This window comes from Gaeumannomyces tritici, assembly GCF_000145635.1.
Source record: "Gaeumannomyces tritici R3-111a-1 unplaced genomic scaffold supercont2.7, whole genome shotgun sequence".
In the NCBI taxonomy this organism is placed as follows: Eukaryota; Fungi; Ascomycota; class Sordariomycetes; order Magnaporthales; family Magnaporthaceae; genus Gaeumannomyces; species Gaeumannomyces tritici.
The window spans coordinates 564,340-584,772 of record NW_008804551.1 but is presented as its reverse complement, the minus strand read 5'-3'; the positions used below and the strand labels follow the sequence as shown (position 1 = coordinate 584,772).

General features: G+C 39.4%; 2 protein-coding genes across 2 annotated transcripts; both read left to right on the top strand.

Moving 5' to 3' along the window:
- Window positions 1–800: 800 nt before the first annotated feature.
- GGTG_11524 (hypothetical protein) lies at window positions 801–2,508 on the top strand (the record flags this gene model as incomplete). The annotated part of the gene is made up of 4 exons (XM_009229415.1): window positions 801–863; window positions 1,020–1,358; window positions 1,637–1,994; window positions 2,148–2,508. 3 exons carry the CDS (start codon window positions 801–803, stop codon window positions 1,934–1,936), a joined length of 702 nt encoding a protein of 233 aa, XP_009227679.1. The 3' UTR covers window positions 1,937–1,994; window positions 2,148–2,508.
- Window positions 2,509–4,480: 1,972 nt separating this feature from the next.
- GGTG_11523 (hypothetical protein) lies at window positions 4,481–5,757 on the top strand. The gene is made up of 3 exons (XM_009229414.1): window positions 4,481–4,930; window positions 5,032–5,158; window positions 5,243–5,757. The coding sequence occupies exons 1-3, from the start codon at window positions 4,851–4,853 to the stop codon at window positions 5,447–5,449; spliced, it is 414 nt and encodes a 137-aa protein (XP_009227678.1). The 5' UTR covers window positions 4,481–4,850; the 3' UTR covers window positions 5,450–5,757.
- The last annotated feature ends 14,676 nt before the right edge of the window (window positions 5,758–20,433 follow it).

The window sequence follows — 20,433 nt, the reverse complement described above, 5'->3', positions numbered from 1 at the left end:
GGGGGGGGAAACGAGGTCGAGAGGGGGCGACGCAGTTGATGGGCGTCGGCTGCGCGTGTGTGCGTGTGTGCGTGTGCGTGTTGTTGCGGGGTCAAGCGAGGACAGGTCTACGCGTCCAAGTAAGCAATGCAATCGCGCCAGACTCGAGCCGCGAAATCGTGACTATCAAATACGTACCTACCTCCTACCTGGGTATCTAGCCGTGGCCAGCCACCCAGCGACAAGAGCACGCAGGCACATGCGCTCAGGGAGATTCGCACGGCAGCTTCCAAGACCAATCGAGCCGTGCATCGCCGGCTTGGCATATTGGCGATGTTGGCTCTTTGCAGTTTAGCTCCGCCACATATCTTACATGTGTGGCTACCACTCTTCAGCTAGCCCCCGAAAGGAAGCACATTTCTTGACGTACTACGCATGATCATTACTACTATCCTGGCTAGCTGCTTCTCGGCCGATACTCTCCCGGAGAGGAAACCATGTGCTCGCAAGGGCACTAAGCTCCATCACCGTGTTCGGCGTTTTCGATTTTCAGGGGCTTACTCCATGTTCCCCGTTGCTGTGATGTGATGGCGAGGACGATGGGCACGCAAACAGTAAGAATTCAAGAGATACAGAAGTATATTTGGTTTGTATATATCAAGGCTCGTGTCCTTGTGTCTGACCATGATCAGGTAGCCCCTATAGCCATCAGCCCACTGGCATCTTTCTCAGACCAAGCTGCTTGCATCTGAGCACATATCACTACATATTTTCTTTCTTGGCTTTTGTGCCACCAACCCGGCTAGCTGCCAGGGATCGACATGCAACCGCCGTCCAGCCGGCTGCTGGGGCTGGTGAGCCTGCTCCTCCTCCTCGGGGGCGCAGTCGCTAGTCCGGCTAATCCCACTGATCCCACCATTGCTCCCCAGCCGGGCAGGACGCAGTGGTCCTATGACCCCGCCAACCACGAGATCATCCGACACTACGGAGACGACTTTATGCCCGAGCACATGAGGCACGTCCAGGACTCCCAGAAATAGTTCCCCGGAAACGCCGCCACATACTCCAAGACACCTGCCGGCGGCAACTCGGGGATGAGAACAGACAGGCTTCAAGACCTTGACATGGCGGGACGCGATCCCGTCACGGGCGCGGCTCGTGCCCGAGACGAGAAAATAACTGCCGGCGTCAACAACCCGAACAGGGACACCGACACGGCCATAAGAGCCACCGATGCACGGGAGTCCGGAGTCAACACGGCCAAGGATTTCCCTGATCTACAGGGAGGCCCAAGCCAGAGTCAACAGCTTAAGGAGCACAAGAAAACACGGCCGAATACCGAAACGCACAGAAGGAGTACAATGGAGGTGTATGGACAGGTAAGCTCCTTGCACCATGAAAGACAAGTGAGAACGTGAAGCGCAGCCGAAGCCAATCAAGACCATTGGGGCAAACCCATGACAGACGAAGCGAGCCTGACCAAATACGCAGGGCAGGCCGCGTCTGGCAAATACAGAGGCGCCAAGACCCAAGACCAGCCCGAGCCAAGCAGCGCGCCTACGAGGCCCCGGCGAGGCTTCACAACCCAGGCTACGACGCCGAGAGCAACAAGGAGCGGCCCGACTAAGTCTTTGACGGGAAAACGCCCGTCATGCAGTCGCCGCCCCCTCCCGCGCAGTTCGGCAAGGGGACTCGCCCCACACACCCCCTATGGGATGCCCAGCCCAACGCCGACGGCCGCATCAACGACCCTGCCACCGGGCAGCCGTACACCGCGGGCCAGCCCGAGAGGCCCGTATTCCCCGCCAAGAAGCAGACGGGCCGGTTCAAGGGCGGCGACGAGAACGGCCCCAACAGGGAGACGGTGGGTATCCACCCGCCTGCCGAAAAGGACTCGCTCACCCGGTACCCGCAGCGGCCCCCGGTCAAGCTCTTGGCACTAGTAGCGCGCATATAGGGGGCCCGGCGTTGCCCGGAGGCTGGGCTCGTATTCCCGCGTTGCATTCTTTGGGTAGGTACGCATTAATTTGCCCCGTATTGCCCACTCTTCTCTCCTTTATGTGGTGACTATCCAGACCCAGAAAAACATCACACAGACTGCAGACCGCGTTTTGATTTTGCTTCCAGCATTGACGCATTGTGTGGACTGGGTCAAAATGCTACACCAGGCCCCTCTCCAAAGCGACACAATAGCTTTTCCCCCCCAAGCGCCACTACAGATGGGCTTGTGCTCCTCTCTGACGGTGACAGCGGTGAGTTCACGCTTATCGTCTCCAGGTGTGACGGAACGGCACAGAGTTCCATCTCTGATCGACTAGGCACGGGCCGAGCTGCCCTGCCACACCGTTGCCGCAAATGCCGTCGCGGGGAAACGCACCCGAGCGCCGCCGATCTTGGCTCATCGCAAGTGGTAGCTGGTAGACGTGTTTGTTTGGCGGCTTGGCGGGTATTCCAGCTGCAGTTTTGCTCGATGCTCCGAGATTGGGCCAGACTGCTTTGCCGCAGCGAGATTGGCCTGCCCCTTAAAAGCCAAGAAGCTGCATCATGCCGCTTGCGTGATGGCAGCTGGGCGATGCAGGGTTGCGCAGTCGTCCCATCCTTGAAGCTGCAGGTACTTGCCGCTTTCAGACGAACCCCAAGCCAGGTGGGACTTTGGGGCCCTGGAAGGTGGTGGCGCGAACATCGTTGTTATTTCTTTTTGGTCTCTTCCCCTTACCCCCTGACCCCACCCGTATGACGCCTACAGTCAGGGGACAAAAATGACGACCAATTTCAAAAATTTGCATTTTTCCTCGACAACGCGCCCAATTCAAACCACAACAACGCATTCAATTTTGCTTCATTTGCTTTGCTTTTTGCATATGTTGTAAAGCGTATTTTAATTAATAGGAATGCATTATTTTAATATTTTGTGTACCACCCGTTTGCATTAATAACGGCTTGGAATTGCCGGTTTATAAAAATTACCAAATTTTTTATACCTTTTTTTTCAATTTTTTTTTACGCTTTAACGGTAGCCCGGATAAATAATTTATAAAATTTATTGCTTTTTGGAAATTGCTTTAGCTTAAAATAATTTTTATTTATAACGGTTTTAATAATAATTTAAAAATTTTTAATAAAATTTATATCCGGTAAATTTGCTAATTAATTTACCAATTTAACCCCGTACAATTTTGCCCAAATTTGCAATTACTTTTAAATTTTAATTGTTTAGTACGTAAAAACGTTATTTTGCATAAATACCGTTCCCGGAAAGCATATTATAAATAGGTTTTTTTGCAAACATTTAAATATAATCCGGTTTAATACCCTTTTTTTTAAATAAAGGATTACCGTACATTGCATGCAAAGTATTGCAAATATGCTATTTAAAAGCGCCCCAAAATATTTGCTTATATTTAATAAGCTTGTTTTTTGGCTAAATATGCTTGGAATTTAATTTTTCGTTTTACTAATTAAAATTGCGCAAATTAAACGAATTTAAAAATGGTGCATTTGGTTAAAGGTTAATTTGCCTTTTTGCATTATACATACTTTGTGCAATTCCCGTTTTTACGTACGATAATTAATTCGTTAAAAAAACCCTATTTTTTCCAGGCTCGAAACGGTTAATTAACGTATTTTTTTTAGCAAATTTTAAGCAATTGCGGGCATTTTTTACCGTTAATTTTAGCTGCTAAAACGCAAGCTATCGTTCGAAATTATAAAGTTTAAAAGCCCGGGTAAAGGTTTAATAACTACACGTTAAATTGCAATTACAAAATAAATTATTTAATAAAATAAAAAAAATTAACGGATTTGCCGGATAATAATTTATATATTATTATTAAATAACGCGTAAAAACGCTTTAAACGAAAAAACGCAATTGCTAATTTTTAAACGCGGTATTGTAATACAATCCTATTAATATTATTGTAAAAAACGTTATATTTTTTGGTTAAAAATTTGCAGGAAATATTTAATTTATATTTCGTTGCAATTTTAATGCGTTTATAAAGGGAATATTTAATTTTTAACGTTTTGGAAATTTTAAGCGCCATGTTGTAATTGTTTAAAGTAATAGTAATAATGTTAACGCGTTTGGAATTGGCGCGAAAAAATGAAATTGGTCGTCATTTTTGTCGCCCCACTGTACCAAGGTATAGTGGAGCCCTTACCCAACCAGCTGTAAAAGCACCTTAATTGTGCAGCGGCAACGCCAGCAGGCCAAGGGAGGGCTTAAGTCGTGATTACCAAGAGCCACCTGCCATCTTGAGCCACCTGACGTTGCAGGATGGGGCAGCGGCCATGCGATGAGCGGTAGGGCAGCGAGGGTGCTTGCGAACCGCCTACCCACGACGGCCAATACCCCAAGCGGCTGTCGAGCCTCGATTGTGCTTGTCGAGCCAAGGGTCTGGCCTGGCAGTTCGTCAGCAACCCCAAAACGGGTGTTCGGGGTTCGCAGGGCCGCGCGCCCGCCTGCCCGATTTGGAACGAGGAGACGACATCCCCCACCCGGCCCGTCGCATTGGGGATAACATGTATCCTTGGAACGGCGCCCCATCCATACCACGACAGCCCCGCAAAATGTTATGCCATCTCCGCTACCTGTAATCTCTGAGGTGATGCTAGAATGCAGCCACCACCTGTTTTCCTAATGGCTCCCCCTAACGTCGGCATGTGAAGTCGAGAGGCCGTTGTGGATGCCATGCAACCAACACCAGATAGCAGCTATGGGGATGTCGCGAGCTGCTAGATCGTTCGTTCTGGCGGGATATAAAACAGGACGGCCTCGACCGTTATCTGCATCTCTTTTCCCGTTCTTGCTCCTCACCCTTAACATCGTCAACAACCTTCAAGGACTAATAACACTCGCTCTTTGCCCACCATGAAGTTCCTCGTCGCCCTCCTGGCCCTGCCCGCCGTCCTGGCCGCTCCCACCGAGCTCGCTGCCCGCCAGAACCCGCCGTATGATGCCTCCTCTCCTCTGCCACTTTCGGATTTTCCTGCCCTATCCCTCCCCCAGAAAACAAACAAACTAACAGTGACCCCCGCTACCCCCTTTACAGTCACTATGTCCAAGACAACGTCGCCTGCGCCTGCGTTAACGCCTCGGGCGCGGTCGACCCCTCCATCAGCTGCCCGTACGGCGAGAAGCTGAATGACGAGGCCGGCCCCCTGGGCTTGGCTGGATACGTAAGTTTCGGCACAAATACTTTTCCCCCATCATATTATTCCATTTCTTTTGCCTCCCCCAACTGACTAAAGCCCTCCCAATAGTGCGTCCCCGTCTCTGCCTTTAGCGCACCGATGGACAAAATCATGGAGCCGCTCTACTTTTGCCAGCAGTACGCGGCCGAGGGCTTTAAAACGGTCAACTGCAAGACCGTCAAGCAGTGCCTGCGCTTTCCCACCTGCCCCAGTTTCAGTAAAGAGTACGACGTTTGCGGCATGCCGCCCAAGACCCCGGGGCCTTACTGCTACTAGGGAGGAGGAGATTGAGAGTCGACGATTGGAGTCCGCACCACAGACTCCAGCAAAAGGCCCCATTTCGATCTTGTTTTCGGAGAAGTGGGAGCATAGGGGTGGGGGAGGCGACGCTGTAGCATTTGTAAACGTGGGCTAGATCTTGCCCTTCTCCGCCGTGGCATATGGTTTGGCTCCTGTTAACCGGTACTCAAGTTACTCGTTGCCCACTTACTCCGCTGTTAAATTTAATCGCTCAACGGTATCCCAATTACTCCCGCGCAGCACAGTTTGATGGCTATTAGATGGTCCCCAAGTGACACCCTGCGCCCGTCAAAGCCGGTTTATGCCCAGCCTGTGTATATAATTTAGGCGTGCAGGTGCCGGCAGTGTTGTTTTTTAATGTATTGCGGCAAGAGGTCAAATGGACCGATGACAGAATACCGGATTTATTTAGCCCTGGATCTCACTCCAACGAAGTAGGTCTACTGGTGCAGGGAGCATCTGGCTCTTTGTTCTTACATCGGGTGCTCAAACTCGTGTCCTCCAGGCTCCGCATCCATTAACGAGCTTCCACCGCTGAGCACCGGGGCTTGGTAAAGGAGGCCCGCACCCGGAGGGCGCGGGTCCCCCAGTGCCAAACCCCGGCCTACTCCACTTAGCCATGCTTCCTTTTGTGACATGTGCTGGTTTAAGTCGGCGACTCGACAGTGCCCGCTTCTCTCGTCACCTTAAGCACAGTCCTAATGTAGCCTACCCCCGAGAGGCACCTACTCTTTGGAAGAAAGGATGGAAGCGGTTTTAACAATGTTTTTGATTTGGCGGCCGTTCACGTTAAGATTCAAGAGCTATTTAAAGTCCTCATCCGTCAGGTTGTGTCGTAGCCGCAGCCTCGGCCGCACCAAATACTCTCACACTCCTCACCACACACCCGAGCGCGTACACTCCGATCTACACTTAACAGTAACAAAGAAGCCGATCCTAGCACAGGCATCACGTAGTAATTCTATTTAATGCTAATTTATCGTTTTTTTTTATCTATAACCTATTCTAAATGCAAGGGAAGCTTCAAGTGCGTGACAAGGCTGTGATGGGGTATTGTGATGGCTTAGCGAACGGACCCACATTTCTGGGATTTAGCTCGCAGACCCCCTTTTGCTTCCCCGCGCAAACCATATTTCGGCAAGGAACCGCCAAGTCAAGCCTCTGCTGTTACGGTACAATCGCTTATAAGGACCTCGCATGGTTGTAGCCCCAGCTACAACAACGTTCCTCTTTTGCTTTGGTGTAACGGGTACTACCTTGGTCTGGTCCCGTAACATTTGCCATCGCAACAACACTGTTGGCGTTGGGGGTTCTGAACTACCTGGTACCTACAGTGGGGCGACAAAAATAACGACCAATTTTATTTTTTCGCGACAATTCCAAACGCGTTAATATTATTACTATTATTTTAAATAATTACAACATAGCGCCCAAAACTTCCAAAACGTCAAAAATTAAATATTCCTTTTATAAACGTACCAAAATTGCAACAAAATATAAATTAAATATTTTTTATAAATTTTTGGCTAAAAAATATAACGTTTTTTACAATAGCATTAATAAAATTGTATTATAATATCGCGTTTAAAAATTAGCAATTATATTTTTTCGTTTAAAATGCTTTTACGCGTTATTTAATAACAATATATAAATTATTATCCGGCAAATTCGTTAATTTTTTTTTGTTTTATTTAACAATTTATTTCGTAATTGCAATTTAACGTGCAATTATTAAACCTTTATTTAAGCTTTAAATTTTATAATTTTAAATGATAATTTATATTTTAACGGTTAAAATTAACGGCAAAAAATGCCCGCAATTGCTTAAAATTTGTTAAAAAATACGTTAATTAACCGTTTCGAATTTAAAAAAACCGGTTTTTTTAACAAATTAATTATCGTACGTAAGGACGGTATTAAAAGTCGATCGGTGCAAAAGCGGGTAATTACTAAATTACGGGCCGGATGCGGTGTTTTTTTTGTTAGGCTTCCGTAAATTTCTTATTAAAAATGCTATTTCCAATAAAGATTGTTCCTTTTTTAACCTCCCCCTTTTTCGTGCCCTTTCGGGCACGCGGGGTCGGTTTTATAAATCTTCCGCGCTTTATGCGCTTTCGTGCAATTTAAGCTTTACTGTTGGTAAGAGTCTGGTACTCCTGTTTTAAGGCTCGGAAATCTCCTGGTAGAGGTGAACAACGATTTCAATGATCTGGGGAAAATCCTATTATTGTGCATACCGAGGAAGGAATCTATCTGCCAAAAGAAGGGCACAGGATTGCCCTTTATATGCGCAGGGACGATTACCCAAAAGGGTGGTTCCCTGCTTTGCTTAAGGCAGATAGAGTTGGCCCGTGCGGGATCCGGAGGATCCCAGAGCCTTTTGTAACAACCTCCCTTTCCGGATCGCACGCGCACCGCAATGCTGTTCCAACATTTACCTTATTTTTTTAACTTCGCCATTATGCTTTGGCCGCAACACCGGCACCTCGCCGGCACGTTACCGGGAAGGTCCGTGCCCGGTTATTAAAAGTCGATCGGTGCAAAGGCGGATAATTACCAAATTACGGGCCGGATACGGTATTTCCTTTGTTAAATTTCCGTAAACTTTTTACCAAAAGTGCTATTTCCAACAAAAATTGTTTTTTTTTAACTTCCTTTTTTTTCGTGCCTTTTTGGGCATGCGGGGTTGGTTTTATAAATTTTCCGCATTTTATGCGCTTTCGTGCAATTTAAGCTTTATTTTATTTTTTAACTTTGCTATTATGCTTTGGCTGCAATACCGGCATTTTACCGGTACTGCCACGGCTCACACCTTATTGTCATAGAAAAGGCTTTGTTGTTGGACGAAGAGGAAGCTATCTGGGCAGAGCGTCCCTGGCGTTCTGTCGCGGTTTTGTAAGCGTGACGTTGGCGCGCTAAGAGTGCGGCTTCAGGTTCCTCCCCAGGTGCCCCGACGCGTACCGTGACAGGTACGTTACCGGGAAAATCCGTATTTAGCCAATTATACCAATGTTTTTTTTTTTTTGCCGGGCGGTTTTGCCCGTACATTTAATGTTCCCCGTTTTTTACCGGGCGGTTTTGCCCGTGCTTTTAACATATTGCCTTTTTCCGATACGGCTTGTTTTAAACCGCGTACGCTGCATAAAAGTATCCCGTAAATAACCGGTAATTAGCAATATCCCGTTAAGCCGCGCCAATGCTTAGCAACGCTTAAAAAAACCGGTTATAAAGCTTTGTAACATCCGGAAAAATAAATTTATGCCGGCATATAAAAGGCTTTTTTTTCCGTTCGAAACCGCAAGTTTTTTTTTTTTTATGCATTTAATAACCATTTTAAAAATTTCGATAACCGTAACCGTAAATAATCGGTATTTAGCCGCTTTTTTTTAAACTTTTAAACCTAACCAGTAATTGCAAATATCGTTTAGTATAACCGCTGCGGTAAGAAAATCGGGTTTTTGTTAAATGCTTGCTTCGGGTTTTTCGGTTTTAACCGGTTTGCTGGCCTTTCCCGGCCCCACGGTCCTTTAAGCCCCGGTTTAACGCCTTTTTAATAATTTTTCGGTATTTTTTTTAATTATCGTGGTTTAATTAAATTCGAATTTAAATTTGCCGAAATTTCCAATCCTTTAAATTTTTAACAATTGCTTTGCCGGTAACCCTTTGGTAAACTTTTTAAATACCGCGGGTTTATTGGGCCCTTTTGCGCTTGTAACTTTTTAAAATTCCCGCAAACGTTTTGCCGGTAACCCCCCGGCGGGCTTTAACCGTTGCAACAAAAAAACCTTCGTTAAAAAAAAGCGTAAAACGCGCAACAAGCGCTGCCGCAACGCTTTCGATTCCAATGGATTTGCCCCCAAAACGGACATTGCTTTTTTTTTGCTTTATATAAGTATTTGCAACGCGTTCCCGTTGCAAAAAAATTATTAATTCCTAATAAAGCAATAATTAAAACCTTATTTATTTGCTTTTTTTTAAAAACAATTATACAAAACGTACGGTATTTTATAGCCGTTATTTTGGTTGTTAAATATATTAAAATTATACCGTTAACCCCCGTATACCGATATGCTTTAATAATTGTACGGGGTTTTCCAAATGCAATTATTGCAAAAACGTAATTAGTAATAAAGCTTGCGTTAAATTTTCCAAATAATTTTAAAAAATGGTTTAAAACCTTTACAAAATTTTAAATACCATTTACAAACGGTTTTTTAAAACAATACCGGAATTTTTTAAAAAGTTTATTAAAGTTTAATTTCGCGCTTGCAAAGCTATTTAAAAAGCCAAATCCTTTTATACCATATTGGCCGAATAATTTACGCGTTACAAACGTTAAATTGTTATCCAAAAGCGCATCCAACGCAAAATTGCTAGCGTTATAATATTAAAAATTACCCAAAACATTTTTTAATAATTTTACGCTATTGCCGTTTAAACGAAAAAGCAAATTTAAATTTTAGCTAGCATTAACAATTTTTTTAACAAAATAACGGCGTTTTTTAAACGTTTCGAAAAAAATATAATTGCTTTTTTTAAACGTTTCGAAAAAGGTATAATTGCTTTTTTTAATAGCATTGCCGCTAGCTTTATTATAATTGCGGCGCATTTAAATACCCAAACTTATAATTGCGCGGTTTCCCGTAAAAGTGCGGCGTTCGTATTGGCGCCGGAAAATGCCGCTTTCGGCGCTAACGATTTTAGCGGCAATAATTTTAACGCTAGCAAAAAAAACGTAATTTTCGAAAATTTTGGTTTTTTTGGATACGGCATTTAATCGATTTTTTTTACATATTTTTTTAATTAATTATTAATATCCCTTTTTTAAAAAGTAATTAATTTTAAAAAAAATTCGTTAATTTATTATAGTTAAAATTATAATTTCCTTTTGTTATATTGCTTTTGCAACATTGCAAAATCCCAATGTTTTTAATTACCAATTAAGCTTTAATGCTTTAATAAATAATTTTAAAATGCTTTTTTTTCGTTTTTTAATAGGTTTAAATACCGCCAATATGCATTTACCGCTATTTAAACGCTTAAGCCCGTTTATTGTACCATTTAAAAAAATTTTTACCTTTTTTCCGGGCAAGCAATGGTGTTTTTTATTATAACGTACGTTTAAAATGCGGTAATTGCTTTAGCGTATTGCGTTAAGCATGCCTTTTACGGGCTTTCCGAAATATGCTATACTTTGCATATCCTTTAAAATTTAAATGTATTGCACCATTAATTTAAAGCGTTTTTTATATTATACCGTTTTTATTTAACTTTTTGTTTATAAAGCACAATATTTTACAATTATTACAAACCGTTTACGGGTTTTTTACGTTTTTTTTGGTAACTAACCGGTTTCGCACGTTTAAAACATTTTTTTGGGCTATTCCTTTAGCCCCAATTATTCCTTTTTTGTAATACCACCGTTTTTTCCGGGTATTTACCCGTTAAAGTCCGGTATTTTCTTTATTTTGTAAGTTTGCTTTTAATAAGCTTGCTTTATACGCTTAAACAATTTTTTTCGTAATATCCTTTTTAAAAACTTACGAATTTTCCGATTCGTTATAACTTATCCATTTAACAAAGTATTTTCGCTTTTGCAAAAGCCCTTTATATTCCAGCAAAGCCTTTATTTTAAAGCGGTTTTTTTTTTCGTTTCGATTTTTGGTTTTTTATTTTTTAGCTTTTTGCTGGGTTTTTTCCTAAACGTTTGCAATAAATTTGCCGGAAATATATTATATATTTAGTAATTTATAAAAAGTTTTAACCGGAACGCTAACCCGGCTAACCCAACCATTTTTAAAACCTGGAAAGGTTTTAACCATTTATTTAATAGCTTTTTTAATAGCCTTTTTATTTTAATATTTACCGTATTTAGCAATACCCAATTGCTTACCCCAAAAAGCACCGGGGTTTTGCTTTTATTATAGTACTTTTTGTACGTATTATTTGCTTTTTTTAATAATTTTTTGGCTTGCTTTTTAATTGCTTTTAAAGCCCCCGCTTTAATTTCGGCCATTACCAAAGGTTTTTTTTTAATTACCCAAAAGTTATAAAGCTTTTGTAGCAGCCCGACGAGGAAATCCTAAGCCTTTACCGCAACTTTACAACCCCTAAAGCTTGCTGCTAATCCAGTTAAAAACGGAAAGGCTAGGGTTCCGGGGCTACCTAGCTTCCCGAAAAGTCCCCGGCGTGGCCGCAACGTATTAATGCGGCCAGGACCCGGAAACGGTAGCACACGTACTGCTACATTGCCCGAATTTGCAAAAACAAAAAAAAAATTTTTTAAGCAATAAAGGAAGCGGTAAAATTTTCGCTAAGCTAGCCAAACGAAATAGCAATCGTTACAAAATGGTATATAAAAATAAAACGGTTTTTTAGCTACGCTTTATTAAGCGATATTATCGATACGTAAGCGGAAAAAGCGGGAAAAAAAAGGAAAAAATAGGAAAACGTTAAATGCTGCAACAAAGCGGCAAATTCGAAAAAAAAATAAAAAGTTTAACCGCCCCGGTTCCAAAAAGCCAAACTTATATTAAATTTTATCGAAAAAACCTTTTAATAACTTTATTACTTACTAATAACATTACATACCAATAAGCAAAATAACGCAACCTTTTATTTTAAGGCTAAAAAACGAAAATTTATTTACGCCCGTAAAAGCAAATTGCTGCAAATTATTTTTAAAATTTTAAATATAAAAAATCCGAACCGCCGGGTATATAACGCTTAAACGGCCATATTATCGCTTTTATCCTTAAAACCAAAATTGGATTCGTTGGGGTTGCGGGAAAGCGCTTAGAAAAAGGAAAGGAATATAACAACGGCTATTTTTTTAATTATTACCCCGAACGCCGCCAATACCCCCTTTACCGCCCCCGTTGCCGCTGCAGCAACCCCGGCTAAACCCGCAACCTTACTTTAACCAAATTTATTAATAAGTTAAAAACCAACCGCATCGTTTTTTTTTTTAAATTTAACCGCGGAATTATTAATTACCAAAAAAAAGTTATTCGTTACTTTATTATTTTTACCGTTACCGTTGCCGTTATTAATTTGCAAAAAATCGGCGGGGGTAACTTTTTCGAAATATTTATTATAACAATTAAAAAATTTGGTAGCGTTATTATAAAATTAAGCGTAAACATTTTAATAAAATCGAACGTTCCGCGTATAAGCTTTAACGCAACCCATTAACATGGAATTGCTAAGCCCGTTACGCCCAATTTAAAAGTAATTGAAAGCGATATTAAATACAAAGGATATTTTAATAAAAATGTCGGTAATAATAATATTGCGGCAAACTTTAATTCCGGGATTTTCCGCAAAATAACGGGGAAATTTTACCGGGGCCGGGGTATTGTCCGGGAAATACGTTTTGCAAACGGCTTTAAATTTAACGTAAGCGCAGCGTTCGTATTAAAAAAGCCAAACTTTCCAATTCTATCCAAAGTATTAACAACGTACCGAAAATATAAAAAATACGATAAAGCAAAAAAAAACTTATAACTTTTACTTTGCCCGTAAAGTTAAACGTTTAAGCGTAATGCTTTTTGCGGTTTGTAAAGTTATTATTGGCATTAAAAGCAAAACTTACGGATTTAAACTTTTCCGCAACGTTAAGCATACGTTGGTTTAATTCCAAAACGCCCTTTTTTAGCGCAAAGGTGCATTGTTCGTTTTTGCTAGCCTTTTTTTTCGAATAGCAATATATATACTTTTTCGATTTGGAATTTAAACCAAAGCAATTTATTAACAAAATATTCGAAAAAATAAAATTAAAAAAAACGACGAAAAAATTTTATATATATAAATTTATTTACCCTTTTCGAGCTGTATAGCTTATGGGAAGCATTACGGATCGGGGTAATTATTTAAAGGTAAAAACCGTGCTTCCAGCCGATAGCTATTTGGTATAAAACCGGGTAAAAACTTTTTTTTTTCGAAGTATTTTTTATTTTGCGTCGTTTTCGTAAGTAATTATTTGTAAGGTATTTTCCGTACTTCCAAACGTTCGGTAAAAAAAAAGTTGTTATTGTTCGAAGCGAAATATCGTAATCCGGTCGAAGGTTGGTTTGTTCGTTACATTTAGGTCGCGTCGTTAAGTGCACGTTTCCGTACCAATTTAAAGCTTTCCCGTCGCTCTTTCCTTTTTTGTTAATTTTAGCAAATGGGTTAATATATTGCGGCCTTTTTCGCCTTTTTTCCTCCCAATTTTTTACGCAATCTTACCAAAAAAACATTATTAACGATCGCAAAATAGCAATAGCAATAACCGTTGTAAGTCCTCCTTTTTTAGCTTTCGCTACCTTGCAACCCATTTAACGTTTAATCGTAAAACCGTACATTTTTAACGTTTCGCTAATATTTCGTTTTGGCTTTCCGCGGTTCGCAATCGCACTATAACGCCCAAAAAAAAGGGTAATACAAAAAGGCTTGCTTTACTTTTTTTCGAAGTAACGGGCGATTTTAAAAGGCGCAAAGCCCGTCGTTTGTATATGGTTTTTTTTACATCCTTGCGATTTTCCGCTAACCCATTTTAATGTTTTTAGCGGTTCGACTAGCTATATTACGTGCATACGCATAATGGCCCGCAAAATTAACCTTAACAAAACCTATATGCAAAATTTTAATAAATCTTTTTCGTCGTTTTTTTTAATTTTATTTTTTCGAATATTTCGTTAATAAATTGCTTTAGTTTAAATTTTAAATCGAAAAAGTGTATATATTGCTGTTCGAAAAAAAAGGCTAGTAAAAACGGACAATGCATTTTTGCGCTGGAAAAAAGCGTTTTAAAATCGGGCTAACGTATATTTAACGCTGCGAAAAAGTTTAAATTCGTAAGTTTTGCTTTTATTGCCAATAATAACTTTACGAACCGCAAAAAGCATTACGCTTGGGCGTTTAACTTTATTGGCAAAATAAAAGCTATAAATTTTTTTTTGCTTTATCGTATCCTTTACGTTTTCGGTACGTTATTAATACTTTGGATAAAATTGGAAAGCTTGGCTCTTTTAATACGAGCGCCGCGCTTACGCCAAATTTAAAGCCGTTTGCGAAGCGTATTTCCCGAACAATACTTTGGCCCCGGTAAAACTTTCCCGTTACTTTGCGGGAAACCCCGAAATTAAAGCTTGCCGTAATATTATTATTACCGACATTTTTATTAAAATGTTTTTCGTATTTAATATTATTTTTAATTATTTTTAAATTGGGCGTAACGGGCTTAATAATTTTACGTTAATAAATTGCATTAAAGCTTATACGCGGAACGTTCGATTTCGTTAAAATATTTACGCTTAATTTTACAATAACGTTACCGAATTTTTTAATCGCTATAACGAATATTTCGAAAGGGTTACCCCCGCCGATTTTTTGTAAATTGGTAGCGGCAATGGTAATAATAAAAATAATAAAATAACGAATGGTTTTTTTTTAATGGTTGGTAATTTTACGGTTAAGCTTAAAAAAAAGGACAATGCGGTTAATTTTTAACTTATTAACAAATTTGGTTAGGGTAAGGTTGCGGGTCCAGCCGGGATCGTTACGGCGGCGATAAAGGCGGTAAAAGGGGTATCGGCGGCGCCCAAAGTAGCGATTAAAAAGGTAGCCGTTGCTGCACTTTTTCCCCCTTTTTAAACGCTTCCCCGTAACCCCAACGAATCCGATTTCGGTTTTAAAGATAAAAGCAATAACATGGCCGTTTAAGCGCTATATACCCGGCGGTTTGGATTTTTTATATTTGGAATTTTAAAAATAATTTGCGGCGACCCGCCCTTACGGGCGTAAATAAATCCCCGCTTTTTGGCGTTAAAATAAAAGGCTACGTTATTTTATTTGTTAGTATGTAATGTTATTAATAATTAATAAAATTGTTGGAAGGTTTTTTTAATAAGGTTTAATGTAGGTTTAGCTTTTTGGAGCCGGGGCGGTTAAGCTTTTTGTTTCCTTTCCAAATTCGCCGTTTCGTTGCGGCGTTTAACGTTTTCCTATTTTTTCCTTTTTTTTCCGCTTTTTTCGCTTACGTATCGATAATATCGTTTAATAAAGCGTAATTAAAAAACCGTTTTATTTTTATAAATTATTTTGTAACGATCGCTATTTCGTTTGGCTAATTTAGCAAAGATTTTACCGCTTTTTTTATTGCTTGGAAAAGTTTTTTTTTTTGTTTTCGCAGGTTCGGGCAATATAACAGTACGTATGCTACCGTTTCCGGGTCCTAACCGCATTAATACGTTGCGGCCACGCTAAGGACTTTCCGGAAAGCTAAATAACTTTAAAGCCCTAGCCTTTCCGTTTTTAACTAAATTAATAACGAGCTTTGGATTTTATGGAAATCGCGGTAAAGGTTTAGGATTTTTTTGTTGGGCTGCTTTTTATTGGTTTTAACGCTTTTTTTGGTTGCCGTAACGTGGTTATGCTACCTTTCCTTTTACTTTTTTAACATTGCTATTTCCGGGTTCGATTTTCTAATTTAATTTAGCGCTTTTTCCCGTCGACGGAATAATCGCGTGGTTATAACCGTAAGCTTTCGCTTTTTGTTTTTTAATTTTCGCTGCACTTTTTTGCAAATATTCGCAATTTTTTCCGCCAAACCGCTTTTTTTTAGCTTTTTTTCGAAATGGGCGACGCAACCATTTAATTATATTTGAATCGGGGCCATATGCGTTTTTAATTTTAGCAATTTTTATAGGGTTTTTTTGTAAACCCCCGTTATTATTTTTAAACAATTATTTTGCGTTTTTGCTTACGCTTTGGCCATTTTTTTGGGCCGTAACGGGGTAGCGTTGAATTTATAATAAGCCGGGGCCGCGTAATTTAATGCTATTTTAATTACGGTTAAATACAAGTATTTGGTTTTGGTAAACGTAAATTCCCACGTTATTATTGCTAAGCGCGTAATAAATAGCATTTAAATCGTTATTTTTTCGCGTATTTTTTGGATGTGCTAGGTTTAATCCAGTTTAAAATTAATCCAAAAGCTTAATATTCGCATTGCTTTTTTTATTGTTTTTGGTTTTACCGTAACCTTTCCGAAACGGAAAGGTAGCGTTAGCGCGGGTTTTTTTTTTTTATTAACCAAACCAATTAATATTTAGCCGGGTCGAATTTTGCTTTAAATTTTTTTGCCTATTTTAAATATACGTTATGGGCGGTTTTAAATTTATTGGCTGCGTTCGTTGCGTTGCGATCGAAATTAATTAAATTGGTATTATTTGCAAATCCCGTAACCGCAACCCTTTTTATTTTCCGTAGCTTTTTGTACAAACCTACCGTATAAATAATAAAAAGGATAGGTAATATCGGGAACCTTTGCGGGATTTTGCATAAAACTTTATCCTTTGCCGTATTTTTACCGTCGAAAAAAAATGTTATTTCCCGATCGTTTAAAAAGCTTTTAAAAAAATTTAAAATCCATTGTAAAAATTGGTATTTTTTTATTTCGTTAAAAAAGCGTACATACGATACGGTATCGAAAACGCCGTTTATATCGAATAATAAAAAACCAATTACCGTTTTCGCGTTTTAAACCGTATTTATTACTTTTGTAAATAAGCGCATGGCCGTTTCCGTAGATTTGCATTATCGATTGCCCATTTATTCGTTAAAAAATAATTAATAGCTTTTTGCGGCGTTTTTAATACAAAACGCTAAAATCTTTTTTAACGCTTTTTTTATCGTTTTTAAAAAAGCAATTAATTTTTACGCGCCCAAAATATTTGGGTTTTTTTCGGGTTTTTAAAAAATAATGGTACGGAATTTCCGAAACCTTTTTGGGAAATAACCGCAATTTACGCATGCCGTAAACATTTTCGCTAATGCTTTGAAAAGTACCGGTCCTATTGCTAGCAATTCCCCGGTAAAAATCCCCGTTAGGCTTAGGGCTTTCCAATATTTTATGCTTTAAAAGGTCCTTTTTACGTTTTTTGCGGTAATTTCTTTGCGAATAAATAAAGGTTAAAAAAATGGTTTGGGGTATTTGGGGATATCGGTAATATCCGCCGTTAATATAAAAAAAAATTTCCTTTTTAAGGTTATTTTTTTCGCTTTTTTTGTTGCCGCTACCCTTTCGTTTAATAATTTTAACAATAAGAATAACGGGGGGGGAAAAGGTCGGTAGCTTTTATATTTTGCCCATTTGGCAATAGTTCATATGCTTTTAGCGTTTTATGTAATATTCGTTTCGTGCATTGCAATACGCTACGTATATTTTTTCGTTACTTTAATAGCGCTTTTTTTTTTTTAGTAATTTTTTTTATTATTGCGTAATTAATTCCCGAACGGTTTGTTTTTTACGTTAATTTGGCCCGGTATTTGTTGCGAAATAGTTAAAAAAAAATTTCCATCTATTAATTACAATTTCCGGCCTTCCTTTTTAGCTTTGGTACGGTTAGGTCGCGAATTTCCAATATTGCTTTTGTAATGTCGTTTATTTTTTCGTTAATTGCTTAAAAATTAATAAATGGTTATAACAAAAAGGGGATTTTATTATTCGCTAAGGATTTAGCGAGTTTTTTATTAATTTTTTTCCAATTCCAGCCTTTTAAAGCTAATACGTAAAAGTTCGAAATGGTTTCCAAAATTGTAATTACCATTCCCGTATAATCGTTATTACTTTAACGTTATTTTAACGGTTGTTAAGTCCTTAACTTTCCGGTGGCCCAAATTAAATTAATGGTAGTATTTTTGCAATAAAAAGCGGACTTTGTTGCCGCGTTTTGGCGAATTATTAATTGCATGCTTTATAATTTCGTTAAACTAACCAATTTAAAAACCCCCGCGTGCATCGGTGCGTTTTTTGGGCGCTTCGATATTTATGCTTTATAATAAAAATTAAAGTTTTTTACCATTAAGCTATTGCTTTTCGGTTCCTTTCCGGCGAGCTCGTCGATAAATATTATTTAATTTGTAATGGTTGTATTTCCCGGAAACGGGGAATAAACCAACCAAATCGTTATATTTTCGTTTTAAATGCCGATCGTAATTTTATACCAATTCGGTTTTGCTTTGTAATTTAAAATACGTAGCGTTAATTTAATATAAATAATTGTTTTAGTAATAGGGGGAGGGGGGGGAACAAATTGTAATGGTAAAAAAAAGGAAAGCGCGTTGCCTTTTTTTTAGCGGTTTTGGGGGGATCCCGGTAGGTTGCCGTATGGTCGCTGCGGGGTAAGGTTGTATATATATTAAATTAGCTTTTTCCCGGCCTACAACGGGAATTTGGCGTTCCTTTTCGAATTTTTTAGTGGTTTTTGTATTGTTAATACGTTAAAGTTGCTTTTTTTCGCCAATAATGCGTTAAATACTTCCGGTTTTTTCGCTACGTTCCATTAAAAAACTTTAAGCATTGGTTTTTTCGTTAAAAAGGTTTTTTTTTGCTTTTGGAAAGGGCGGTAACGTCGACGCTTCCTTTTTATATAATTGGGTGCTAAAAAATTGTATGTTACTAAATAATTAAAAAAGGGTAAGGTTTTTTTGGCTGGCTTTTCCTATTACTTCCCGTAACGGTAAGGGGGACGCGGGTATCGCCGGGGAAATGGGTTTCGTCGGGGGGGTTCGCGGGGGGGGGTGCGGGGGGGAAAAGGCTTTGGAATGCGTAAGCCCTGGTTTTTTACAAATAACGTAATAATTGCATTCCTTCGTTTTGCCGTATAAAATTTTTTAAGCCTTCCCATAAATCGTTTGGCCGATTTTAAGAAATTTTTTTTCCGTTTTATAAATAAGGTTGGTCGAAAAAAAGGTAACCTTAACCTTGCGTTAATTTCGTTGCGTGTAAGGGTTTTTTCGGTTAGCAAAGTTGTATTTTAAATTGCTATTGGTATTTAAAAGGAAATCGTTGCAAAAGGGCTATTGCTTTTTTTTGCTTAATCGGTTCCTTTTTGCTCCCGTATAAAGGCTACTTTTTCCCGGGGTAAAGGGGGGGATTTTGCTTGCCCCGCTTCCGGCGGCGATCCGGTTTGCAACGATTTCGAAATGGAAATTATCGGGATTTTGTAATAAGTAAATTTTATAAGCCAAACTTTTTTTTTGCATTATTGGATTTGCTTTCGTATCGGGCAATATAAAAAATAAAATGGGTATTTAATTTTATTGTACGGGATACAAAATGCCCCGGACATATTTTTCGGCGATTTTTTTGTTATTTCCTTTTTTTTTTATATCGCTTATCGTTGTATTTTTTTAATCCATATTACGTACACGCCGTAATTTGCTTGCATTGCATGCTTTTATATTTTTAATTTAAATAGCGGTAGCATTGCGCCGTAATTAATTTAGGGTTAAAAGGTTAGCATTGGTATGCTAACTTATCCTATTAAAAATAATCCTTTTGCAAATTTATTGCGCTTTTTAAGTTCGCAATTTGGAATAACGCCGTTACTTTTTTTTTGTTATTTTTTTTTTTTATAACGAAACGGTAACCCGTTCGATATTTCCATACGGGTTTTCGGCGCTAAATGCTTTTATTAATTTTAACCAATGTTTTGCCTTACTTTTATCGTTAAAAAAAGGTCGGAATTTGCTGGTTGGTAAGCCCGTTATTATTAAAGCTATCGTTGGTTTAATAACTTTTAAACCGTCCGTTTGTCCGGTTATGTCCTAAGCCGTAAAAGGCACGTACCACGTCCGTAACCGGTTCGTTGCGGCGGGGTTGCCGTAATTGTTTGTAACCCTTTCTATGCTTTCGTTTATATCGTTCGTTCCCGGCCCGGGCCGGCATTTTTTTTCCGTTCGTTAACAAATGCTAGCATTTCGGAAATGCAAACGAACGTTTTTTAATAAATGTTAATAAACCGCTTTAACCTAGCCTTTACCCAATTCTTTATCGTAAATTTGCTTAATTTTTTCGGGTTTTATTTTTTAATTTTTTATTTTTGGTAATAATAAGGATTTTATTATCGATCGTAAATGCTATTGCTTTTTTGGCTTTTATTGCTTGGGGTGCTTTAAAAACGGTTTGCGCT

Excerpts from the sequence above, each read along its gene's own strand:
- GGTG_11523 (XM_009229414.1), top strand. The coding sequence starts at position 4,851 with ATGAAGTTCCTCGTCGCCCTCCTGGCCCTGCCCGCCGTCCTGGCCGCT. Across the intron at positions 4,931-5,031 it reads GCTGCCCGCCAGAACCCGCC|TCACTATGTCCAAGACAACG; the intron begins GTATGATGCCTC and ends CCCCCTTTACAG. Across the intron at positions 5,159-5,242 it reads CCCTGGGCTTGGCTGGATAC|TGCGTCCCCGTCTCTGCCTT; the intron begins GTAAGTTTCGGC and ends CCCTCCCAATAG.